The following is a 27,964-nucleotide window of genomic DNA, read 5'->3' as shown; positions in this document are numbered from 1 at the left end:
GAACATTACCGTGGAAAAACTTATGACAGGATGGAACCAGGCCAGGACACTTCCAAAGAGCCTACATTGTCTGAAGTCACTGGGCATTCAAACCTTGTAAGAACTGAGTTCTAATGTAAGAACCCGACCTCAGGATGATGACCCGGTGGTTCCACTATAGAGACCCCATCTTCTAAACACTAAGGACTTGTCACTGGGCTGAGTTATGTGTCTAAGACCCAGGTTTAAGGACTCAGTGAAGAAAAGAGCACTCGGGATTTCCCAACCCAATTTGTTTTTCTGGTTTTGTTTTATGGATGCAAGTGTGAGAGCAGGTGATAGTTTAAGCATTTTTACTGTTCAAACCATTTTTATGAGGACACATTGACTGGTAGACTAAAACATTAGTCAATACTATAATGAATATAAAAACCAAGTAAAAATTGGCTCTGTAGAGTAGTTTCACAAATAGTCTCAAGGTTTGTAAACTGAAGTTATACGGCATTTACAGAAGTACATGGGTGATATTCCAGAAAATGTCAGAAGCCGTATAACTAACAAGGTGCAGATTTGTTTTTATCAAGATTATACAATCATAGTGGTTGTTTAGGAAGTTGTAGCTGAATTGGTAGAGGGCCTACCATGCCCAAAGTCCTGAGTTCCCAGACCCATATAAAATACTGGTGGTCTACACCAATAACACTAACACTGAAGGTGGGAGCAGGAGGACCAGGAGCACCATGGCTACCGGATGAGTGCAAGGCTAGCCCAAATGTATGTTGAAAGGAAGGGAGGGAAGAAGAAAAAGAACAGAAAAGAGAAAGTTTGTTATTTATAAAGACAGTACCCCAAACCAAGAAAAACATAAATAATAAATGTCCCTCCTGAAAGTCTGAGCCAAAGCAAAACTGATTGGCAAGAATACACCAGGAAAGGCTCACAGAGATGCACAAAAAGAAAAATCTACACACCAGACACGTCTCTACTACCTAAAACACTGTGATTCAACTCAAATATCCTCAGATAGACCCCCAGGAGAAATAGTCTGGGCCACTGCACCATCAACAAGCTCCTTAGGACCACTAACTCTGTCATGAGAAAGACAGAAGGCAACTTGTATACACTGTGGAGGACAAGGCCAGACCAAGCCAGATTCCAAGATGCTCCAGACATGACACAGAATGAATGGTGTCCATGCAATGGGACTTCTGCTCAGCCGTCTGTGGTATATGGATGAAAATGGCCCCCATAGGCTCACCCAGAGTGGTACTACTTGAAAGCATTATGAGGTGTGGCCTTGCTGGAGGAAGACTGTCACTGCGGGTGGGCTTTGGACTTTGGGATTTCAGAAATCCAAGCCAGGCCCCATCTGTCATCTGTCTGTCTGTCTGTCTGTCTGTCTGTGTGTGTCTGCTCCCCCACCCTCTGCCTGCTACCTGTGAAACTCTCAGCTCCTTCTGCTGCACTATGTCTGCCTGCCTGCCACCATGCTCCTTGTCATGACAATACACTGTAAACCACAGAAACTGTAAGCAAGTCCCAAGTACCAATTAAATGCTTTCTTTCATAAGAGTTTCTGTGGTCACTGGAGTCCCTGAGTGGAATACCGCAGGAGCTGTCAAAGCAGCAGCACTTCCTTCCTGACCTAGCCATGGTAATATACCTCAGAAGCTATCAAAGATACCTGTCAAAATGGTGGCACCTCCTCCCTCACCTCAGCCTGCAGCCATCATGAGTTACTACCACAGGAGCGGTCCACAGTCATGGCTCTTCCTCCTCAGCCTCCCCTAGTGGCTCCACACCTATGTTGCTTCAGCCAAAGCCTGCTTGCAACTGGGAAGGTGTTCCTGTCCTTACTCTTGAACTGATGTAGGGAAAAACAGATTTTAAAAAACAAAACACCAATCCCCGTGCTTCCCACAAAATCTCTCCTGTCCCTGAGCACAAAACCCCACCAGTCCCTGAACCCTCGGCTCCACAAGCTCAGGACTTTAAATCCCACCCATCCTCACTCCAAACCTCTGCCTCAAGAAGTTCTGCCTCCTAAGAAATTCTAGATAGGCCCTGCCCTTTGTTTAATTTGTTGCAGCTCTCTCTCAGGAGCAGAGGCTGCCACCCATGGATTCATTCCTCCACACCCTAGATCCTCTCCATAAATCTCTTTTATGAGACTTGCTGCCTGATATGACTCTCTCATCAGAAGAAGCCAGGAAGCCAGGAAGTGGAGCAAGCAGGGCTAAGGCCCCTGAGCTCAGCTCAGTTGGGGATACCCTCCCTTGGGAGCTGCAATGCCTTACCTGAGGAGCGTTCCTCACAGAGATGTGTGATTTGGGGCACTTCTGTCCCAGGATACATTTTCATCTGAGCAGGAACACTTACAGTCATGGTGTCTCTCCTCAGCAATAGAAAACTAAGACATCATCAGTCTGACTGGTACATCCTCAAAGTACTTGCTATGTAAAAGTAACTTTATTTCCCCAAAGTAATTGTCATCTCTGAGGGTTGTTGCTGAATAACCTCATCCTTTCTAGCTCTTACTGAACTCTGGCTGGCTGGGCCAACTCAGCTGTTCTGGCTCAAACTCCTCTCCACACTGACTGATTGAAACTGCTTTTCTCACCTTCCGACTTTTTGTTCGGCTTGACCTCAAACTTACTGGAGCAATCTATTCTAATCTTCTGATTCCTTGTTATTTTCTGGCTTCAACTACCTCTGCTGAACTGCACTTAACTGCATGACCTCCTGACCTCCTGAATGAACTCAACTCCACTACACTTGCACTCACTGAACTCAACTGATTAAATTGAACTGAACTGATGAACTGATTTCCAACTCAACTGCCATGAACTTACCTCCCCCTGTACTGCCTGAGTGCTGGGATTAAAGGCATGTACCACCACACCTGGACATAAGCTTTTCTGTCCTGGAACTTGCTCTGTACCATGCTGGCCTTGAACTCAGAGATCTGCTTGCCTCTGACTCCTAGGATTAAAAGCCTGTCTGTATTCAGCTGGAGCAGCCATTTGCTGGTAAACATTCCTCTACATTGTTATATGAGCATCCTTACAGTTAAGTGCCTGCCTGCGCACTGAAGACAGAAAAGTCAATGAGACAGAGGCTAGTAGTTGACATTAAATGTTATAGCAAGGAAAGTTCCCAGTTTTATCAGATCACAGGGGAACAGAATATAGACTGTCTTAGAGAATTGAATAAAACCCCCAGTGGGTATGGCAGTTAATAAACCTCAAAGATTAGAATGTTGTCCAAAGAAGGTCTGAAGTGAGGGGAAGCCAGAGCAGAGAGAAAAGTATAGCCAGGGCCTGCATTCTAGAATGCAGTAAAGAGGCACACATGGAGGAGAGGGGTGGAAGGAAGCAGGAGAGATCTGATGGAGAAGAATTAGATATGACAGGAATCTGAGAAAACACCAGAGAAGCTCAAGTCACATGATCATGACAACTATTCTGAAAACTATTGAAAAATGGAGTGAATTCATGTAAAAGAAGCATGTGGCCCAGGACTACCTTAGGACATCACTACCCATTTGACAGTGTTTGCGTGAGGTGATGTTAAGGGGTCAGGGGTGTGGTGGGTTGGACTGTATGCTGCCAAGAAGCAGGATGGAGTCCTGATTCCCTGACACTTTGAACATTGCCTTACTTAGAAAAAAGGTCTTTGCAGATGTAGTCAAGTCATACTGGACTGAAGCAGACTCTGCATCCAATAACTAAGTGATTCCAGGTGGGGACTCAGAAGGACAGAGGCACAGCTGAGAAGCAGGACCTACAGGCTGACTGGAAACACAGGCTGACTGGGAAGTATGCTTCGAGTCATCAGGAGGTGGAAGGTGTGTGGGCGGGCCTTCTGGACTCCTAAGCCACTCACTCTGTATTGCAGTGACACAGCAGCTACTGGAGATGCTCAGCGACAGAGCATCGGCTCCCAGCGTCAGACAGAATTAAAGGAAAAGATTGGGCATATACAAGGCACTAAATAAATACACGATAGTAAACTGCTTTAGAAACTTTGGGAGTTTTAACCAATTGAGGTCTTAGATTCAGTTTATGCATTTCAAAAATAGGACCAATTGTACCTAACTCCATGAGGCTGTACGTGTGGGTATAGTCAGGAGCACATTGATTGTGTTATTACGGAGACATAACAGTTACTATATGTTAGTACATATTGATCTACTACTATCTGGTAACTTATTGTCTTAGTTAGGGTTTTACTGCTGTGAACAGACACCATGATCCAAGGCAACTCTTATAAAGGCAAACATTTACTTGGGGCTGGCTTACAGGTTCAGCCCATTATCATCACAGTGGGAAACATGGCATCCTATAGACAGTCTTGGTGCTGAAGGAGCCAAGAGTTCTACATCCTGCTCCAGGAGAAAGCTCTGATTCCACAATGGGTGGAGCTTGAGCCTAGAGATCCCAAAGTCTACCCCCACAGTGACATACTTCCTCTAGCAAGATCACACCTCCTAATAGTGCCACTCCCCGTGAGCCAAGCATTCAAACACAGGAGTCTATGGGGGTCAAACCTATTCAAACCACACTATACTTACTATGTTTATAATACAATATTACTATTACTGCTGTGTCAAGTCAGAAAGCAAACCTGTTTTAAGGTCTGCTGTGTTCAGAAGTGGCTATTACCTAGGGAGGTATTAGGCCACACCTAGAGATGCTTTTGTTATCAGAGGGAGGAAGTGCTATTAGCACACAATGGAGAGACAGCACAGCTTCTGCTTAACACTCCATTACAGGACCACCCCACAACCAAGAAGCACAGGCCCCATGTCAACACTGCTCAGGTGGGGGATCTAGTGTGAGACCACAGCTTCTGCTTAACACTCCATTACAGGACCACCCCACAACCAAGCAGCACAGGCCCCATGTCAACACTGCTCAGGTGGGGGATCTAGTGTGAGACCCAGGTAGTTACAGCTTTCAAAACCAAAGAATTCACCTTCTCATCAAAAGTAGTCAAATCAGACATGTCTCTTTGAAATTTGGAAAGATCAACAATAGATATCTTTCCAAATAAAGTGGCTAACAAGCAATCCAGACCTGATTTTAAAACATATTTAAATTTTCTTCTAAGTAAAAGAAAATGTAAAACAACAACAATAAAACCAAACGAAACACCAACACTGCCTTTGAAGATAGCTCCAAAGGGCTAACCACCAAGTTCTGCTCTGCAAGCAAGCACCAGCTACGTGCGGAAGGGCCACATGCTGAAAGCTACTAGAGACCAGAGCAGCTAAACTCCTCATCTAACCCTCGTAATTCCAGTCAGTCGGTGGGTGGCTGGATCAGCCCTAGAGAGCTGGCGCAGATACTGATCCCTTATCTCTCCCTTGTAGCCACATCTGAATTATTGCCTGACTCCAAGCGGTTCTATCTCCTGTGCTGCTGCCTCTGGCATGCAAAGCATCTGCAGTTGCCTCCTTGAAGCTACTGTATAAATACAGCAGCGCATACTGCACATTTCAAACCCAGCCTGTTTACCAAGCCTCTTTCCCACAGACTGACATCATGAACAAGCAGAGTCCCTGATGATAGTCCCTCAGTGGCGAGGACTTTAGACAGATGGTGACCCTACAGACAGACAGGGCAAGAAAACACCAGTTTTGACAAAAGTTCATTAGGTTCTCAGGTTGTCCTCTCTACTGGGAATATATGTCTTGCTCTTTTGGTCATGACCATTACAATTCCAAAAACATGTGAGCACATAGGGCATATAGGGATCAATGTGAAATGCGATGGCACAGCCACCTGTGAAGAGCAAATATCAGCTGCTAAGTAAGATAACATATGCCTTAATGCTGTATTTATTGGCTAGTTCTGTGCAAGTTCACTAATAAAAGCTGTACTATCCTGGTTTGACAACTATCTCTAAAGATGATAAATTTCATCAAGTTATCAGTGAGCATGTCTCAGTAAACCCAAAGTGTTAACTCAGCCTTTGAGTCGAATGACAAAATAAAATTTGACAATACCATGCTGATTTTAAATAGAGGGAGCAGTGCCATCCCTGGGTAGGTAGTCCTGGGTGATATAAAGGCTAGCGCGTGTGTGCTTGTGTCTGTCCTGAGAACTGTTTGAGATTAAAAACTGTAAAGACAAGGCTTGTATGGACTTCCTTCTGCTTATCTCAAGAAGAATATGAATGCAGAGGACAAAGGCAGAAGGAGAAAAACACTTTCCAACCAACTAGGATACTTCATTCCCCAGGGAGGGAGCACACTCAGAATCTAGCCACTCATGGGCACACAGGCTGCATAACCATTACGAACATTTTTTAAATTAAATCAAAAGGCATACAGGAGTTGCCCGCAGCATGTCCTTAACCATTTATTTTTATTTCTACAAGAGCTCTACAACAGAAGAAGTCTGAAAGATGCTATTGGAATAGAGTGCAGCCTCCCCAGGCAGGGTGGGAGAATGGAGTGATGTGGATGCATCCGATACTCAGAGTCCTAGCTTAGACTGCAGAAGTTCATTCAAGGCTACCCGGGATCAAGAGGTTCATAGTCAAGATTTAACAGTACTTGTGTTTAGAGATAGTGGAGGCCAAATGTGACTTTGACTCAATACGTAGGAATTATATATCGACTACCCGGGCTTTAGAAGGATTATGCCCTAACAGGCAACACTTGGCTGGTGCTCACCTCTTCTTCTTCGTGATAATAAGCACATCATTGAACAGGAAGAAGTAGACTTGCTGTTTGGACATCCTCTTGGAGAACAGCATTGTGTCTTCCACATAAGCTGTCAACTCCCCTCTTTTTACCAACCACCGGGAAGAGGAGACCAGGGGGAAAGGCTGTAAAGAGAGAGAAACTCAGTACCCTCCTATAAGTAAAGACCAATAAGACATTACAATCTCCTGAGATGCATCCTTATCTGGCAGGCAAACAGTGGCAAAATGCACTTGGAGATGGCATATTCTCCAAGAGAAAATAGCATTTATTTCTGAACACTAAAAAATGTATTGGCTTGCCCATACAAAACCAAAACCGCAAGAAAATGTTATTGGGTCACAAAATTGTGACTTTACTATTAACTCTGAACTAGAAAAGACTCCTGGAGTTAACTTAGTGACAAAAATCTACCAGTTGTTTTAAGTATCTCAAAGTAGACTATAAAGATGGGAACACATAGATACCCGAAGTTGCCAAGAGACAAGTCTAAAAGTCTGTATTCACTTTATGAACTACAAAAGGACTTTTCAAGAAACAAAATCAAAACAAACAAAAAAGTTAAAACAAACAAACAAAAAAGAAAATCTACAGAAACCTACTGAGCCATATTCTCAAGAACACCTGTTTTTAAGTTTACACAGTTTGTACTGTGTAAATGCATCTTTGAAAGCATCATGCCACTGTCTGGCTATGAAAACAGAGTCCTTCTCAGGATCCCTCGTAATCTCCCAGAAAAGGCTGCATCCAAGGAATTACGTATTGCTTTTTCTTTATTCAGCTTTGTATAAGCCAAATGGAAAACTCTCAAAACCACAGACTAATTTGTACCCTTTAGAGTTCTTTCCTTTTTAAAAGAAAATAAAGTTACTAGAAATACATAGTGCCAAAAAACTGATTTTAAAACATATATCCATAAAATAAGCAAAAGTTCCTAGATTTACAAATGCAGGCACAGTAATACAGCACAGCAGATGTCATTCTGCTACATGAAGAATGATTAAAAATAGCTAGAGGAAATTGAGAATATTACAGAGGAAATGAAGGAGTAAAGAAAGGATTTCATAGTTTTCCAACTTTATAATGGGCTTTTTATAAGAAGGTTGTTCATCAGCTACACACAGAGTCAGCAAGGAAGATGAAAGATTATGCCTAAACCTAAGCTTTGCAAACTGGTTTTTAAAGACAGCCATGGAGTTTGCAGCCCCTTAAAAATCATACAATTATATAACAGGAACAGCAGGGCCCTCCCTGTAGGGTCAACAGAAAAAGGATTATGTATGACAACTCTGACCAGTGTGCTTAGAAATCCCTACAAAGACATGTATCAGGGTGGGTCCCCAGGAGCTGCAGATGCTGGAAGCACAAGGCTCCCTTGCCTTTCTGCAGCAGCCCTGGATCTGAACTGACAGTTAAGATGGAGTTCCGGAACACATGCCATCCTATGACAACTCTTTGCTTAGGAGCTAGGTGAAGAGTTTTCCACTGCTACGTTGTTTTAAAGTAGACTGATTTTGACAGCCTTTAAATTTCACTAGGAAATACTAAATTTTCATTTTTCACTCAAAGCTGAGATTAGTTTTCAGAATGTCTTTGCCTCCTTTGACAATAAAATCATATTGTGTGAAACACTTCTCCTTCCCACTCTTTCTCCCCCACCCAGTTCCCATACCCTGACTCCTGACTCTACAGGTAATAATGGCAGATGCTATATCTTTCTGTGGCTTTCCAGAAATTTCTTTGGCAAAACTTTTTTTTAACATCTTTTTTTTTTTCATTTAATGATACATAATTTGCATTGCTACCTAAAACTCCAATCATTCCTGGTTTTTTTTTGGTCAGATGGTTTTATTCTGCTTCATGTACTATATAGATGTAACTAGTCTATCTATCAATCATGATAGATATCAAGATTGTTTCTTATCTACTACTAAAACAACTACTACATAAATAACTGTGTGATCTCTATATTCACCAGTCTAGAATAAACTGTCAGAAGCAGAATTGCTGGGTTACAATAACTTGCTTTGTAAATCTGACAGTAAGTTCCAGGGCTCTGATGGTCCTTTCTACCAGCGGCCTGCAAAGTACCATTTCTATAACTTCACCAATAGACTGTCTGTTCATTCTTCTGGACTATTTCCTACCTGAATGTCCATTAGCAATTCTTGATGAAACAAAGTCATTTTTCAAAAATGTAATAGTCCCTTGCCCTTCCCTGTCTGGCAGCAGCTTTCTCACTTATCATTTCCAGTGTCTGTTCCCTCTCCTTTCCCTGTCATTCTGATTTTACACATGGGGTATAGTGTGGATGCTGTATGATCAGGGCTGCCACTACCCCATGTGCAAGTCGCCTCTGCTTTTTGTATTTATTGCTTCTGTACTGAAAAACGCTAGTAAATTTTCACAGAATGAAGTAAGCATTGTTATATTTTTTGGGCCTCTATATTTGTTGTAGGTTCAGAGGCCTCTCTTACCCCATGGATGCTATCTCTACCACCACACCTGATTGTGTGTATAATTCTTAGATGACTGAGTCAAGCTCTTTTTTTCTTCTTTAAAATGAACCGAATACAAATGTTTTTTATTTTTATTTTTTTACTATCCACCAAGAGTTATAAGGATGAAAGTTGTGTTAAATGGCATTTCTAAGTGGTCTACATTAGTCAATAATCTATTTTATGAAAATAAATCTGCATTTAGATTGTTAGAGTCAGGAGATTATAATAGAAGAATTTACACCACCCTTCAGGCAGGATACTTAGGACCCTCAGCCTGTTTTCACATTTATCATGATCTTTACCATCATTAGTTGAGTGACTCTGTTGACAATTATTCTCTGGGTCTTGTTTTCTTCATCTATACAATAAAAGAGTATGGCTGGCCTGGCAGCGCTTCCAAAATCTGTACCATAGCAGAGAACATGCCTTCTGCAGGATCCCCTTACATGTTAATTGTGGGGAGCCGCAGCTGCCACCCTATATACATATATTTTGAACACCTGGTCTCTGGCCAGAGCAGAGAGCATTGATAGTCAAGCCCTTAGTTGGAGAAGCTGAGTGCCTCTAGTTTGTGATGCAAGCTGGCATGAATTCCCGCAGCCTATTATGCTTTGCCACGTAGCTGATGCTGATTGGGACCAGGGAAATTATTTAACCCACAAGGGCTGGGGGCTGGAGAGAGACTGGAGAGAGAGAGAGAGTATGTGGAGATAGGAGTAAGTATGTAGAATTAGGGCTGGTGATGGGTTAGAGGTAAGATGTAGATTTAGAAGAGTAAGTATGTAGAGATAGTAAGTAAGTATGTAGAATTAGGGCTGGTGATGGGATAGAAGAGTAAGTATGGGATATAGAAAAGTATGATAGATAGGAGTAAGTATGTAAGGATAGAAGTAAGATGTAGGAATAGAACTAAGAATAGGAATAGGAGTAAGTAGAAATAGTAATAAGTAAGATGTAACTAACAAGATGTAATTAATAAAATGTAAGTAGAAATAAGCAAGATGTAACAAGCAAGATTACAAGGATCCTAATAAAACTGCATGGGGAAGAGCTCATTGTTTGCCTCCTTATTTTCCCCCCGTGCAGAAAAAGGCGGCCGACAATCACTAGGAAACTACTGTGTAAAGTTAGAAAGTTTCGCTGGGAAAAATATACAGCCATTTTAATTGCCTAATTAAATTTATGTTATAGAATAAAATAGAATCACAATCATAAGATTATTCATTAAGAACTCCAACAAAGAGAGGGCATGGACTTAAGTTCGCCACTGTCTGTCACTTTCTGCTTGTCTGTTCATCCTGACATCTGCTCATAGACAAGCAGTATCAGGAGGCGTGGACCCAAAAAGATTTAATGAAAAAACAACAGCTGGAAAAAATGGACCACTAGCTATTGTTTCTGCAGAAACAAAGTAGTATTCTTACTTGCTTTATAGCACTCCGTTCCAGCCCAGGGAGTGCCATTATTTGGCAGGACTTACTGACAGTGCTTGAGGATTGGCACCTTCAAGTGCTTGATGGTTTCCTGGCAAAGGTCATACCTTCATGGCCTGGAGAGAAGCCTGGAGACTCCCTTAGGCATCTGGGGAGCCCTCCGTCAGCTCTTCTTCTCAACTTATAGTCCTTCTTTGAAAAGCTAGCTCTAATTTACTTCATTAGCCTCTACTTCCTCTGTTTAGATAAGATTCAAGCAGCAGTAATAGAATAAACACAGACAGGAGGCTACCTTAATTTTAAATTCCAGCTGGGAATTAATTGTGTACATCATCTCCGTCCGTTCCATCTTCCGTGCTCCTTCATTGCACAGTCGGACCAACTGGGAACACAGCAATAGGGAGAGGTAAGAAATCTGAAGAGTAGCCTCACTATTTCATTTTATTTTTTTTATTTTTTATTTTTTTAAAGATTTATTTATTTATGTTTATGAGTATACCATTGCTCTCTTCAGACACACCAGAAGAGGGAGTCAGATCACATTACAGATGGTTGTGAGCTACCATGAGGTTACTGGGAATTAAACTCAGGACCTCTGGAAGAGCAGTCGGTGCTCTTAACCACTGAATCATCGCTCCAGCCCCTATTTTATTTTATTTTATTTCATTTTATTTTATTTTATTTTATTTTATTTTATTTTATTTTATTTTATTTTATTTTATTTTATTTTATCTTATTTTACTTGGCCCCTTCTCCCACAAGAAACCACACTTTCAACTTTCCCAGAAAATGATTTACTTTCCAGAAGTTCCAGGGACCTGTTTCTGATAGTTAGAGAACTCACAGTTCCACCCAGGAGGGACACTGTGCCCAAATATGAAGCATGTGACCAGGAGAGAAAAATGTGGTTGGGATGGATTAAAGGACTTAGAAGATTTTCAGAGATGTGCTTCCCCTGTGGCTCCACACTCTCCATGCGCCACAAGGTTTCATCACACACATTAGGTCTCTAACTACTCTGCTCCTGTCTTCTTTCTAGCTTCATCTTTACCTATGAGAACCCAACTCTACCTCAGGGCAGGCTCCAGGTCCTCCTCTCTTCCAGACCAGAGCAGCAGGAGGCAGACTACCAACTTTATAGGCAAAATCTAAGCAGTGTTACATGGAAATCATGGGACCACAAAAAGATTCGGGAAAGGGTGAGTCTGATAATTCTTCAACAATACCCAGCTAAGGGGAGCTATGTTCAATTAAAAATCCTGGATGATCAGCAAATAAATGGCTCCTGGGCCTTTGACGAATGCTTAGTAAATATTTGGGTCGCTGGACTAATCCTAAACTTTGCAACCTGGCTTTTAAAGAAGAGTAAAATAATGAGTCTACTTAAAGCTGATACAAAGAAATAGTACTTTATAATAAAGTGGAAAAAAGGTCTTCTCCCATTCATGCAGGAAGCAAGCACCAGGAAATATCCAGGAAGTTTCCGGCATGTTCTGTCTCCACCCTCTGTACTTTGCTCACATGCCACCGTCAGGGATGACCATACTTTCTTCTGCTCTCTCAGTCACACGTACCTAACAGTAACTAAACATACAGTCTTCTGTCTTTAAATATTACTTCCCTTCCAGCCACAACACTTTCTCTTTGTACTGCAGGCCTGGTTCCTGAAGGAGCCAGCCACCGAGCGGGCCATCCTGCTGGTTGCACATCCTGCTGGTTGCTCAGCATCTTTCGACATGGTTTCTGTGTCATCTACTTGAGGATGAACCCTACAAATGGCTAAATCATACGCCTCTCTTTCTCACTCAGGAGCATCCACGAGCTAACTGCTTAGCCATTTTCTAGGCTGTCCTGTTTTCCCTTCCTCTGGCATGCCTTATTTGTTTTTATGTCTTTTCTCTTCTGGTTACTTTCCTCTAAGTAAGACTAAGTATTAGTGTTCCCTGAGATTTTACCATGGGCTTCTACACTCCCTATTCTACATCCTCATTCCGGATAAATCCCTTTACACTCCAAGCTCAAATATCACCTATGCTAATGATTCCCAGATCCAGGTCTCCAACGTTTGTCTCTCCTCTAAATTCTCATACAAAATTCATGTTTTATAGGATCTGCATTATTACATATCCAGAATGGAATTCATCTTTCCACAGTATGAAATTTAAAAAAAATAAAAAGATTCAGAGATTCAGTTGTCCAATCGGGGATTATATTTCCTTGACTCCTGTCCTCACCATCTCCAAACCTACTATACATATTTATCTACACATACATACATGCACACATGCACACGCATAGGTGCACACACAGTTTCTTCTCATCTTACTTGAATTTATAGCTCCTTCATCTCATCATCATCTGAGACCATAGCCTCCAACTCCCTAACATATGTAACAGGCTCCTCCTTCCTTTCCTTCCCCCCACCCTCCCATCCCACTGAATTCTTCAAATCCTCCTACACTTTCATTTGGGTCTCTACACACCACAAACACTCTTTCCATGCCTGGTTGATAGCTATTCTTGCTGTAGATCTCAATTAAAACACCACTCTGTGCTCTACCCTGCCTCCATCAATTATCACCCTTTACTGTAATTCTATTTAGTGTGTGTCTTTCTCTTTATTCTGCACATACCATGAATGCAATAACCACACCTGCTTGTCAACAAACATTCAGAGGGCAGCATTCTTCCTGCTACAGTAGTTGAGACTCAATAAATATTTATTGGAAGGAGAAAACCAACAAATAGCTCTTAACACAGCAGACAAAAGGAAATAAGGACGGGTACATAAAACAAATCCTATCTGAAACAGACAACATGCAAATTTGCTTGAATATGGCTGCATGAATCTCAGCCTTATATAGCAAGCACAGGCATGCAAGACTCTCCCAAGATGTCTACACGGTTGACTGATATCGTGGTAAACAGTTACCTTGCTCACTTCCTTCAAGGCCCTTTTGCAGACTTCATACTTTGGAGAGTCTTTGGGTGTCTTTTGACAGATAGTCTAGGATGAAGTGAAAAGAAGCAAAGCTAATTGATTTAACAGAAGTAGCAAAATAAACTACTATTTAGCCAGTTCCTCTTACTCATACAAAGGGCTGTTTCTGGACACAGTATTAGGGATGAGGATATTAAAATGTAACTAACAAAACTAGAAAATATTCTTTAAATACATAAAGCCTAAATGAATCCAGCTAAATAACAAGGAAGACTTCAGAGGTCAGGAGGTAGGTTGACAAAGCTCAGACCTGCCTTATGCTAGGTATTTAACCATGGGCGAGTGGTTGGTTGTAGGTAAACATCACTTTCCTCCTCTGCAAACTGTGGCAATGCCAGGTATAAAACAGGCTATTGCAAGAGGCTGATGCTTGTCTTGTTCTGTTTCCTGTGCAGGGATCCAACCCAGCCTCGCCCCTGCTGAACAGGTGCTTTTCAGAGCCACCTCCTCAACCCTGTTCCAAGAGTTAAATGGTAAGTGATCTACACATCTTATCTAAAGGCCGAGCATACTGTCAGCTCCTAACAAAAGAGAAGTTACTCTGATGATCCATGAAAATTAAGTTGAAATATGGATATCTAAAATATGAAAATATAAAATCTTAAACTTTTATCTTTTTTTTTTACAGATGTATTTATTTATTATATGTAAGTACACTGTAGCCATCTTCAGATACCCCAGAAGAGGGTGTCAGATCTCATTATGGATGGTTGTGAGCCACCATGTGGTTGCTGGGATTTGAACTCAGGACCTTTAGAAGAGCAGTCAGTGCTCTTAATCGCTGAGCCATCTCTCCAGCCCCAATCTTAAACTTTTAAAAATAGAAAACTTTTGACTGTCAGACCATACCACAAATAGAAAACTGCACACATGAAACTCTTATGTACACAAAATTATTAGACATAACTATCTTTAAAATATGTTATACAAGGTATGCTTGAAACACAAATGAATTTCATATTTAGGTTTGGGTCCCATTCCCATGACACATCATCATACATATGGAAATATTCCAGAATTTTTTGAAATGTAAACCACATCTCACTGCAGGCACTCTTAGTAAGGAACACTCAGCTTTTACATGTAACTTTGAAAGCTAAGAGAACCAAGCTAGTTTTTAAAATGTCTACTCCCTTAACAAATTTAAGTATATTTCCACGTGACATAAAATTTAAGAGTAAGTGCTTTAATGTCACTTGATTTTGACCAGTTCTCAAATATGGAAAAACACATGATTGGCAAGAGTCATGGAGCAGGGGCAGAATGTGGTAGGTAAATGACGGGCACCGGGCCTTAACTGCAAGTGAGTGTAGTCTATAAATCTGCAAGTCTGGCCGTGGGACTGCATCATGAGAGAAGTGTGGAGGGCTACATATGTGGTTTATATTAATGAATCTCCCTTCAAAATTTTGACCTAGTATAAGGAATACATTTATGCTAAAACCAGTTCATATAGACACATGAATTAAGCAAGGTTTTTTAGAAAGAATCTTTAACCATATTAAAAGCCATGTATAGATCTAATACTTTATTTTCTATTCTATTGTACTTTTAAAACTCTGCTCATAATTCCAAAATCAATTTTGTCCTCCTTAATGACATAAAAGGAAGATGAGAAATATTGCGTTATTTCCACGATGGCAGACACCATTCACTGGGAACTATGTAATAAAAGTCTAGATAAAATTGTGTGTATACATGAATTATCTGAGAAGACAGGCTATAGCTTCACTCAGAACCTCCAACAGGATTATGGTACAAAAGCATAAAAAGTTCACTATGTAAATACTGTAAATACCCAACATTCTGTGTCTGGTGTGTTAGAAATAAGATTACCATTCTGTATCCAAATTTGGTTTTAGGTAATTAATTGTTAATGCATTCTATCTTTAGATAGGCTAAATACTGATCTAAAAAAACTTCAGATTTTTTAAACTTCAAGTTACTCATTGGACCAATGATAGATCACACATAAGATTTACAAGATTATTTCTCCAAGGCACACTGAGGTTGTACTATAGAAATATGCTCAGTGATGCTACACAGCACTGGCATTGCTAGCCATATATTTCTCAAAAAACATGTCCTCATTGGTAACCGGCACTGACTATGTTTACTTGGGCAATCCTTTCCTAAATTACAATCGACAGATGACAAGAAGGAAGTGCATACTGTATGCTGAGGTGAGTGAGAGCAGAAAGGCTGGCTTATGAACTAGATTTCTGAGATAACCGAGAAAGCTGTCACACGACTGTGACAGAGCAGGAAAGGGACAACAATCACTCACGTTGCTACCCTTCAAACTTGCGCTGTTGTTTGAGGGTATCTCAGTATTCACCATGGAATATGGGATAGGGAATGTATTTTTGCAACTTTATCCAATTTTGTAACTCTGATAAGCTTTTCCCCTATGTTTTGGTATATAAAAGTAAACACATAAAAACTGATATGATGCCAACATAATGACCCAATTTTAAAGTACATCTGTGACAATCTGTCCTAATTAGATCAGAAGACACACTCTGCCCACTGGCTAAGCAAGCCCTAGCACAGGACAGATGGCATCTGCTGCCTTTCCTCAGTCTGTCTGGTCATTATTCAAAGTCAAACTCTTGCTTCCATTATGGAGACCACCTAATACCAGAAGAACGCTGGGATTTTTAACTCACTTCCCACAGTCCATGGTAGAGACTACGGGAATCACATTTCCATGTGAAACTGAGTCCAAAGCATCTTAGAACATTCAAGTGGAAGGGATCTAAAACAAAGTGACTGTCCGAGGTCTCATACTTAGTGACTCAGACAAAAATGGAGTCTAGGCCTCATGACCTCAAAGAAGCCAATATCATTCCCAGTCCAAAAAAAAAAAGTGGGTAATGTAAGCAAGTTTCACCAGTGACCACACAAGTCTAAATGAAAGATAAACTCCAGCAATCTCAAAACACAGACAGATCTTGCAGCTGGATGACATCTTCTTGATTAGGGGCTTTTATAAATGAGGTAATCATCAATGTAAGCAAAATAGCAGTAATTTACTTAGTCACATTTATGGCAGCTCATACTCAGAGGACAAAGCCATCAAATCATGACTTACATCCATCAGCAGGGGAAGGCGTGTCACCCTCTGCATAGGGAGAATGAGAAAAGAGATCATAGGTAAGTTCCTGCAGTCTTCATGGGACTCGATCCTTGACAACACTTCCTTAAAAGAGGGGTTGGTTGCTCTGCAGGGAGACAAAGCAGAAAGACACTTCAAAATATTTTCTTTGCAAGCCTAAGAGCAACTGAAAACACATTACCAAATACTAAGGTCAGTTGCCACATTACCAATGACACATTAGCATGTAAACCAACATACACCATAATACACATAATAGAAGAAACCACAGGTGGCTTTTCTGCCTTTTATATTTAGTGCTAAACATAAGCTGTGGCATCCTATAGAATATTAATAAAATAAAACATATAAATTAGGCAATGGTAAAAGTGGGATGTAAACAAGAGAACATAGTCTCGTGATAGAGAACACGATAATTATGACTTGGCATAAACAAATCAGATCTCAAACTTGATCATAGACGAAAACAATAATCATGCTTCATACCACTGGTTTGGCCCTGGGCAGACCCAAGACAGAACTGTCACTTAGGTAATATTATTAAGGTTATTTTGACCTTTCCAAAGATCCTCTTCCTAATAAGAAAACTTATTTTTTTTTCTTCAGTGGCTAAGGGGATACGGATTTTTGGAGGGGGTTACTCTCCAGGCTCCCTTCCAGCCTGTGAGTCGTAGGATTGCAGGTTTGTCTAGCCAGGAAACTTTTCGGTCACATACACCAGAGTATTTATTTCTCTTCATCTCCTACTGAGGTGAAAATGGCCGTGATGCTGGTATATATCCATGCACTCTTGCCAAATACTCCATAGAGAATCTCAGTGGAGCTGTTATAGAACCTTAAAGGGGGATGAGGCAGAGATTCCAAGGGAATGGGGCTTATAAAGACTTTTAACTTGTCGTACACTTAACAAACAAAATAAAGTCACACTGAAGTTTTCTGACTCTCAGCCCCACCGATCTCCTCATGTGCTCCTGTGGAGGTCTGCAGCATCTACAGCCCTCATGCCCCATGGGACGGGAGGGTCGCCCAGCCACTGGGCTGTTAAGAACCAAGAAGCAGGACAATGGCCATGATGATCATTTTATTAAAAAGTACCGTTTGAAAATTAGATGATGTGGTTCAAGACTACTAAAAATAAAGTGTGAAACATCAGAATATCAAGTCACACAGAAATGTCTTATTTTTATTGTCTCGAACTGATAAGTTTTAGATTTCCTTTTCTTGGCAGTGATTGGTCTTTTCCCGTTTGGTTCCCCTCCCTCTCTCCCCTTTCCGAGTAGCCCTGGTTGTCCTGGAACTTGATCTGTAGGCCAGGCCGGCCCCAAACTCACAGAGATTCACCTGCCTCTGCCTCCTGAGTGCTGCCTAGCTCCTGGACAGTTTTAAAAGGCTTTTTAGGAAATTAAAAACAAACTTTATGTAGATTTCATATTTAAATCATACAGGTCCAAGGCTCCTCCCGTGCCTAAAGGGTTGTGATGTAAAGGAAGTCTGTAATGAACCTGAGACTCTTTGTTAGCTAAATGTTGAGGATACCTGGGGGTTCCTGCTGCTGAAGCAGAAGTCACTGCCCCAACCTTGAAGGCCCCTAAAGACACAAATGCTAATTTCCATGTAAAAGCTCCCATGATGATTTGATCAAGGTAATCTAGACAAAGTCTACTTTTGAGAGCCACATAATACATAGCAGTAACTATTCATATTTTTTTTTAATCCTATGAAACAAAATAAAAAGCAATGTTCTCTCTAATCCAAGGCTTGGCTTCCAGGCATGACCGAGTACACTCAGTTGCAGGGCCCTGGCAAGGCGTGGGATAAGAGAAAGTGGAAGGTATGATTTTTGTCTTTCTTTGGCTTTCTGCAAAATCTGGAGACATTTTTGGCATCAAGTGGGCAGAAGAAGCCAGGTATTGGGTTAAATACCAGAAAATCACTGAGAAACCACCACAACAGGCTTATCACCTTTGAAATCTCCAAAATGAGCCCTTCTTCACATGAAAATCTAATTGGAAGATAGTGGCTGGGTGTCCCATCCTACTCATGAAGCATGACATGGGAGACACTGTAATTAGCCTTCCTTAATACATTGGGAACAGGTAAACTGAGGCTGCCTTGGGGGTCTTAGTCTCACTAAGAAAAGAATTTTAAAAAACATTCAAGTTCAAAGATAATTGTTAGAGTTTGAGAAAAAGATATCAGCAGTAGCCAAGTGAAAAGCCCAGACAGAGGATGGAAATGGGGAAGAGGAAGACAGAAAGTAATGCCTTGAGAAACAGAGGTTGGCAAGCAGCTGAATGGAAAATGGTGGGCCCAGACTGTCTGGGTAAAACATAGAAGTATGGAGCTAAGGGTTTGTGTTCAGGGGGCCCCTGATTGCAGGCATTTGTGTCTCAGGGAAAGGATTCTACCAGGGATATATGCTAATAAACAGAAATACAAACAGCTTATTAAAGAAAGGGCAAGTGCTCTCAAAAGTGAGAGTGGGAAAGAACCCCCAAAGTGTTGAGCATCCAGGGAGGGACATGATCCTTTTGTAGGACAGTTCTGTAACAGCAGCGTCCTTGGAGTTTACATCTGAAGAGTCTCTCACCTATGATGCTTGCCACAGGAAACCCAGGTGGGGAAGGTTTCCAGTCTCCCACCTAGCTTTTTCCCTATGTAAACCTTTGTGTTCCTGTCCCTAGGTCCCCTATTCTCCTGGTGCACTGTTACCACCCCTCAGCCTCTTCAAAGACCTCAAAGCTAGCCTGAAGTGACCAGAAGAGGCCCATAAATGTCACTACTCTAAGGAAAGCGTAAGCATAACAATAGTCAGGAAGCCCCACACTGGGTTTATGGTGGACAACTACAGTATGAAACAGCTACTTAAGCCAACTGGGGTCTATACAGATAAAACAGTAGAGAAATTTCTCAGCAACTTGTTGATTCTTTAGAAGATGATAGGCCTACACCTCACATCCAAACTCTCAGTAATCTAAAAAAAAAAAAAAAAAAAAGAAGTGTGGAGAGAAAGAAAATGCTTGGCTCTTTCTTGTGGCATAACTAATCTCCAAGCTTGTCTTACTCTTCTGTTCTACTCTTCCTGCTCCCCCCACTATAACAACTCAGACCTATCTCCCCAGGGAGGCAGAGGGGGACCCTGAAGTTCCCATAAACAACTGACAGAGGTCAGACTACTAAGGGACACCCTGGATCCTACTGTCTAGCTCCACTTAAGAACCCCTTCTTGCCCTCTGGCAAACCACTTAATGGCCAGTTTCTTGATTAGAAAAGTGGGAAAGGGAAGGTTTGAGTGATGGTAAGTCAAGTCTCAGGACAATTAAGAGGAAGAAAGGTGTGTTAGGGGAGTGGGGGTGACAACAACAACTTCAACTAACTTTAATTTTCTAAAGGCTTTAGAGAAAAACTCTCCAAGCCTCAACACCCTCACTCCAAAAGTGACTCTTTTACACATCTGCCAAGGAGGAAACTGCACACTAAGAGACATGTCTATGATTGACTGATCTTTCTTAATGAGGTCTAGTCAAAAGAAGTTAGCCGATCAAGACCGGAGCATTCAACACTGCTTACAACAACTTCTGTAGCGTGCGTTGCTGGTAGACTTCATTGGTGCAGTATTTCACATAGGGGTCAAACGTGGATGCCGTGTGCTTTTCTACAATGTCACTGATATCCTCTATGAAGATGTTATTCTGATGTCTTGCTTCCAACTCTGTGAAGAATCTAGAATTTAAAAAAAAAAGGAAAAACATTTCTACATCTTTTATAAATTTTAATAGACAACAACTATCCCTGTGTAGGGCTTAAAAATAATAACACTATACAGTGTGTAAAAAATTAAAGAGATTTTTAGGAAGCAAATACAAAACAATCCCCACCCCCCACAAAGAAAAAAAAGTGTCCAAATTTAAATGTATTATATCATTACTGCTTTAAGTGTTGATCTTAAACCATTGATAATCCTGGATATTTCCCTGCCTTTGGACTTTTTAAAAATAAACAGATTTTATTTCTTAAGAATTCTCCCTAACAGATGAGGGAGGACCATGCTTACAGACTGTCTGGCTGTGTACAGGAGAAATCAGACCATGCATGTTTGTCATCCCAAGACAGGACAGGTAGAGGCAGGAAAGTCAAGAGTGCATGTAACCTGGGCTGCACAGCAGGTTCTAGGCCAGCCTCTGAAACATAATGAGGCCCTGTCTCCATAGCAGACAAAAGGACGAAATGAAAGCACACAGAGTAGCCACATGACTGCTGGCAAAAGGAGTCTGAAAAGAACCCAATCTTCCATGCCCTTCCAAAATAAAAACACGATTTCAAACATGTTAATATGCACAGTACTTAGTATGCTCACAGTTTCATTAGGCTGCAACTCAGAGTAATCAGGCCTTGTTAATGAAACAAACAGTAATTTAACACTGCCTGATTTAGCTATTACACACACTTTACGCACAAACACAACCATTCATTTTCTAAGGCTCTTTCAGCTACCGTGACTGAATACTCTCATATAACTATGTGTTTGAATCTCTACTTTCAACTCTTTGTGTGTATGAACGGGGAGACTGGAATTCAATAATAAGAGTGTGTCTACCAAGACATGATCATTTACAACCATGAACCGGTATAAAAGATTCTGGGTTACATGCCAGGAAACATTAACTCACTAAAGGGAAGTTGAGTAAAATATGATCCTTCCTCTCTGGTAGAGACTGATAGGAATCATGGGACGATTACAATAACGCAGAGATGTGGCAGAATAAAAAATAATATTGATACAGACTTGGTTTCAATGCCCAGTTTTTTTGGAACACAGATTTTTTTAAAGATTTATTTATTTATTTATTTTATGTATATAAGTGCACACTGTAGCTCTACAGTTGTTGGGAATTGACTTTTTAGGACCTCTGCTCGCTCCAGTCGGCCCCGCTCATCCAGCTTGCTCAGTCCCTGCTTGCTCTGGCCTGAAGATTTATTTATTATAAATAAGTACACTGTAGCTGTCTTCAGACATACTAGAAAAGGGCATCAGATCTCATTATGAGTGTGAGCCACCACGTGGTTTCTGGGATTTGAACTCAGGACATTTGGAAGAGCAGTCGGTGCTCTTACCCGCTAAGCCATCTCACCGGCCCCTGGAACACAGATGTTTAAATCCTTGGGATCTCCATACCAATAGTAGTTCTCATGATAAGTAGGCACTTGAAGGCTGGGGAGCATACAGTAGGTACAGAATGCAGGCTGATAGCCAGAAAAGCCAAGCCACCTTTCCAAAGTTGGAATTTCCAGTGTCTCCCCTCATCTTCAAGGAAAAACGACAGCAGGTTTCAGGTTGATTTAGCAGGGGCCTATCATCTAGTGTGTCTATACAATGATACCTTTATAAAGACCCATAAACAACGAGCTTCAGAGAGGGTTGAACATGCTGAAGTGCTGGGTGCCAAGCCTGGAGAGGGCATGGAGGCTCTGTGTCACATGCCCCCTCCCTTGTACCAAGTAGCTCTTTCTTTGTCTCTCTCTGAAATGTCTTCCTTCTTAATGAGCTAGTGATGATACTAAAAATGTCTTTCTGCACTCTGTGGGCTGCTCTAGCAAACGAGCCAACAAGAAAGGGAATAGGTTTGGAAGGAACCCCAATTTTGCAGTAGGACAGAGGTAATGATAACTGTAGACCCAGTAAAAATGCCAGTGGTGAGGTGACTAACTAAATGTATGGTTGAGGAGGCCACGAGCTGGGTCAGCCATCTGTGAATATAAGATGGTAAAATGGGAGGAGAGGAGAGAGCCATGCCCTACAGACTCTCATTCAGGAAATGGGGAGCTTATGAAGCCTAAATGTGAACCACAGAAGGAGTAGGCAGACAAGGAAGCCTGAAGAACAGATGAGCCCTAAACTGCAAAGGCTCAGCTATGTGACCCCAAGAATTACTACAGGATAGAAGCCAGTACGTCATCAACCATGGACAGAAGTGGGACAGAGAGAAGTGATGAGACAGATGGCCACCAGGCAAGAATGCCGACACAAGATCACGCAGAGAGGGAACACAGATTGGGCAACAACCTGGAGGTTAAATTAATAGCATTGAGAAACTCAAGGAAGATGCTGGGGTTTCTGAGAAAGAGTTCCACGTGCAGAGCAGGTGGGTCATTAAACCCTGAATGGAGACAGGGGCTTTAGGAGGTAGGAAGAGCAGCCATGAGGAAGCCGTCCATTCTGCCTGGGCGATGTCTAGTGGACAGTTGAGAACACACATCTGTGAGAATTCAGAGGCCCTGGAGCACTAGGCACAGTAGGGTAAGGACGGGTTCATTTTCAGCTGGGTTTCACACAGTTGTGAGTATTTATAACTGATTTGAAGCCAACTGTTTTAATGGAAGTTTTAATAAAATATTCAAAGAAAGCCAGTAAAAGAAGCTACTGTAAGTAATCACTACATAAATCCAAAATATAAATATCTAATGGGTGACTCTCCTTTATAGATTCTTGCCTTTAGCAACTGTTAACAGCCTAAATAATGCAATTACATAAGCAAGACAATAACTTTGCTTTCCCTAACAAAAAGGGAATTTTTGTTTATTACTTTGGAACATTTGCCAAATTACAGGATTGAAAACAAGGTACTAGTGAGATATCTGTCCATGCAACTGACTTTCATACAACACAAACCAAGCTGTAGATTCTATATTTTGGCATAAGCACAATAAGGGTGTAATTTAATAGTTTCAACATTAAAAGAATGTTTGTTATTTAGAAAATTTGCAAATTTTGCTAACCAAGCTGCGCTGCAAGAAGGCCAATATATTTCTGAAGAAGGTGACATTTCAATAGTCAAGAAGGCTGGTGATTCATATCAAATGTGCAGCCAAAGGGAAGCTCTGAGGTTCTGAAGGAAACTGGACCAAGTTTAAGAAGCAATCTGGCAGATAACACTGAAATGGAAATTTGGACTTCGACTCTGTGAAGTCTCTTCCCCCTGTAACAACACCAAATTCTTCTCTCTGTACAAGCACCAACAGCCAGATTGCTCACAACAACCAAGGTGTACCACTGCTAACACTACCCCCCCCATCTCCAACACTAACCACTCTGACTGTGTACGTCATGAAAGGCATTAGGGCGCAGAGGTGTCTCCTTGGAACACCTCCCTAACCAGAAACCCTCGCTCACTCGCCCACATAGCTGTTAGCACACCATTACCAGAGCACCTCCTTCTGTCAGATTCCTCCAGTGTTTCCTGAGACTGCTGCCTTTTTAGCAGAGTTCCTGAGCCAGTTAGATCATCAGAGACCTAAGCTCAGCCTCTCAGTGGGTAGGAGTTCCAAAGAACTCAAGTGAAGCATTTGTTTGAAGAAAGACTGATGTAGAACATACTCGCAGTGCACAAACCATCCTTCAACATTTCCCAGAAGCACAGGAGCTCCATATTCTTCAGTATGGGAACAAACTTCATGAATTTAAAATTGGCTGCATTCTAAGATGTGGAACTATATTTCCAAGAATACAAATTCAAGAGTAAAATACTTGTTTCCTGGATGCACGATGCCTGCACTTAACTCCCTTTGCCCATGTAGGATAGGTAGAATAGAACTATGAAGGTGATGTAGCAGTGGCCTGCAGCCTATTACTGACCAGGCTTCTTAAGGAAATCATGAACTTGGCAGGCGAATGGATGAATCTGAAAATTATTATACTGAGTGAGATAGCCCAGAAAGACAAACACCATAGACCCTGTCTTATTTGTCGATCCTAACTGTGAATCTTTCTGAGTATATAACTTGAAATATCCAAAGAACTCAGGAAAGCAAAAAGGGACTGTGGTGGGAGCTGAGGTATAGGGAGAGGAGAGAATGAGCTCTAGAAAGGGGAAATTGTAGGAGGCAGGCCCTATGAACATTGAATGGGTGATAGGAAAATAGAGGGCTTTAATTCGGGAGGGAGAAAGGTAATACAAGGAAAAGGAGGTAACACTGAGGATGTTTGAAAAAGCTACAGGGATACATATTATTTTATGTGTTTAATTTTAAAAGTGTGTGTGTAGTGTAGTGTTATATGATATAGGGATTTAGAGTCAGGCACTAACAAATAAAAACTTCAGTGCCAGGTGTGAAAAAACTCCTCACTTTTCTAGTTGTTGGTTGGAGAATACATGACTCTGCCCCAAACGACATGAATTAGAACCACTGCCCCTGGTTACCTTCTACAACTTATAGGAAGACCCTATTGCTGAAGAGACCACAGGCACTGGACACAGAATTTGGAAGAATCAAGCTATAACTGACAACAATAGGGACTATTTGAAAGTCCTCTGCAAGCTGCCAAGGCAAGGAGCATTGGGTAAGCCGTGATGTAATGGTGGCACTTATGCTGTGGACTTCAAGCCTGTTCAGTAGGAGGTGATTCATGCTGAGGTGTGAACCTCAGCAGCTACCTGTGGCTGCAGAGGTCACACTGCTGAAGAAAACCTAACTACCAGTTTCCCAATCCAATATTGTTTCTTACTGTATTCTAAATACTTAGACCTACAGATAAGAGTAGCTTTCACACACCCCACCCCCCCATCTAAGAAGCTTCTTTTTACAATAGGCTATTGCAGAAATCTAGAACTGGTCAGAGTACAGAGAATAAGTGACAATTTTTGGACACTTAATCCCAAGTAATAAATACATCCAACAATGCAACTAATACATCCAAGGCTCAGGGACAATCGAGGAAGAGGAGTCAGAAAGGCCATATAGATCTAAGGCCCAAGGTACCTGCTGTTAAGTAGTATCCGCTAGGGGTGACAGAGAAACACACCCATAAAATCTCAACAATATGACTTCCTGAACAAGACCAGAATCCTAATAACACCAGATAACACACCAATGTGAACAGGAAAAGCCCATGGCCCCATCCCTCGATGAGCTAAAGACGGCCAATGGCTACTGAGAGACGGAAAATTAGTTTCCTCCAGTGATATACACTCACATAGGATGATACCCAATCCCAAACTGTCAATCCTGGACACATGTAGTAGTGAGCAACGCTAACTATAGATATGTATACTTATGTGCAGATGTATAATTAAAGAAGAGACCATAAGTGGCGCAGAGCAGGGGCAAAATGAGGAGTTTGGGGTAGGGGAGGCAGGGTTGGGGACTGAAATGGATACAGTGCTCATATACAAAGTTCCAAAAAAGAAAAGAAATCTGGTAATCAAGCAGAGCACGATAGCCCTTGGAAAAATTGGATGGTAAGGCCAGCCATCTACAGAGGAGATTAAAACACAACATGAACCTAAGGCTTGCTTTTCAGAATACCCTCTAGTGATTAGCATAGGGCAGTAGGCTTTGGTGGCTGTCAGGGAACAAACCCTTTGTGAGTCCTGAGCAAGGCCAGTGTTTCATGCCTCCCAAGCTGTCTCAGTGTCATTCAGTCCTCAAGGTTTGTTTGTTTGTTTGTTTGTTTGTTTTTTGTGAGATAGTTACTGTGCCCATTTTAGAGATAAGAAAACTACTAAGATTGTAGAGTACAAGTAAAAATTCTTAGCATCTGAGCTTTAGTTTGAACCCAGAGCAGAGGCCTTTAGCATCCACACAGCCTGTGGTCAAACCAGTAAATCTGCTGCCTCTGCCCTCCTGTGAAAGCTCATCTCGCCTACCTGACAGTCCTGGCCAGCCCTCAACACGCACATTGAAGAAGTAACAACAGCTGGGACTAAAAAGAATTATTAGTGTCCAACCAAGGACAGCTGTTGATTAAGAGTGTTATGCAATCAGAGACTGCAAAGATCTTCCCAGGAGACCTAAGCCATGGTACAATCTTATGTAAAGATAGCACTACGCTATAGGCTCAGCCTCCAGGAAAGGTCAGGAGAGGGATGCAGCCAACAATGGCAGCTTGTCCTGGACTAGAAAGCTGGAGCACTGGTCCATAGTGTCAGGCAGAATTACCCACAATCCATCTGTGCCCCTCCCCCACCTTGTCCCCTTTGCCCAGAGAATATCTACTCATGACTCAGATTACATTCTATATGCTACAGGCAGCCTTCCCCAACTCCACTGGGTTGGGTTCTGCTCATTGCTTTCTGACTTTACTAGACAGTCTTCACTATTCTTCACTCTTCCTACTGTATCCACAACTAAACACTTTAGAATTTGTATTTGCATCTGTATTACTTAAGTCAGGGAGGAGACGTTGTTCTGCTGCATTCATGGCTACATATGCAGGACCTGCCTATAGGCACTTGAACTTTGGAGACACTCGGTGTTTGATGAGTAAATAGAGAATACATGTAATTTATTGCTACAAATTGAATTATCTTTATAAAGTTGAAATTTTCTTTTTACCAAGAATGTGCTAAGCAAAAATAGAAAGTTGTCTTTCTTGTTTTTCTCACTAGGAGATGAAGTTAGCACAGATTTATTGGCTGTGGGCAAGTTGTGCTTTCAGAACTACCGAGTTGTAGTTTTGGCCACAACGGCAGATGCAGACGAGATGTAGGTCTCTCCATCCCTGAAGACACAGACTCCCAGCACAAGCTGCTGGGGTCGTGTCAGAGACACAGTGAAACCCAGGGCAGCCTGAGTTTCTTCAGTGACAGCGGTACTTTCTGAAAAACCTGCCCAACCAGCCCTTTCTCACCCAGTCTAGGAAGGGTGCCAGCAAGGAGGGCCAGCCCAGCACTCCTCGACAGGCGCTCCAGCTCTGGCAGAACAGCACACCGAGCTCTGGCAATCATCAGCGCTGTCCTGTGTCCTTGGTACAGCATCCTTTAAAGGACTTTTCCTTCATTAACATCCATCTGGGTAAGGCAAACCCAGGCCACTCCTGGACTTCTTCACAGAACTGAGCTGTCAGTCTAAGCTGCCTGTCCCTTTCATCTGGACACAATGCCTCACCAAACAGGATCGTAGTCAGTCAGGCTATAGAAGAACCAGATTCCACATACCCAAGGTGCTGTTATATATAATACAATATCCTCTCTAGACAGAAATATTTCCATACCTATGTGCTGCTCAATACTCTAACACTCTTATCCATCAAAATGAATTTATATTCTGCTGTGGATAAGTGGGATATATGTATTTTAAAAATTCTTGTGTATATGCTTATTTTGGTTCTAATGATAAGTATCAGTGTGATTTAACACACTGGATGGAGAACAGTAAACATCTGGCAAGAACTGCCGACGACAACCCCCAGCAGCCATCACTAAGAGACAAAGGCACTCTCTC

The 27,964-nt window shown here is 41.7% G+C and overlaps 1 protein-coding gene across 1 annotated transcript in view; it reads right to left on the bottom strand.

Moving 5' to 3' along the window:
* Positions 1-27,964, bottom strand: part of Arhgef26 (Rho guanine nucleotide exchange factor 26) — a 116,130-nt gene that overhangs the window by 24,736 nt on the left and 63,430 nt on the right. The window contains exons 6-10 of the mRNA XM_031373976.1: positions 20,315-20,467; positions 16,721-16,850; positions 13,558-13,632; positions 10,918-11,007; positions 6,662-6,816 (exon numbers count right to left, since the gene is read on the bottom strand). Coding sequence (XP_031229836.1) covers positions 6,662-6,816; positions 10,918-11,007; positions 13,558-13,632; positions 16,721-16,850; positions 20,315-20,467 — 603 coding nt within the window. The remainder of the gene's footprint in view (positions 1-6,661; positions 6,817-10,917; positions 11,008-13,557; positions 13,633-16,720; positions 16,851-20,314; positions 20,468-27,964) is intronic.

Source organism: Mastomys coucha, unplaced genomic scaffold (assembly GCF_008632895.1).
Source record: "Mastomys coucha isolate ucsf_1 unplaced genomic scaffold, UCSF_Mcou_1 pScaffold16, whole genome shotgun sequence".
NCBI classification, from domain to species: Eukaryota; Metazoa; Chordata; class Mammalia; order Rodentia; family Muridae; genus Mastomys; species Mastomys coucha.
This window is presented reverse-complemented; position numbering and strand designations above follow the sequence as displayed.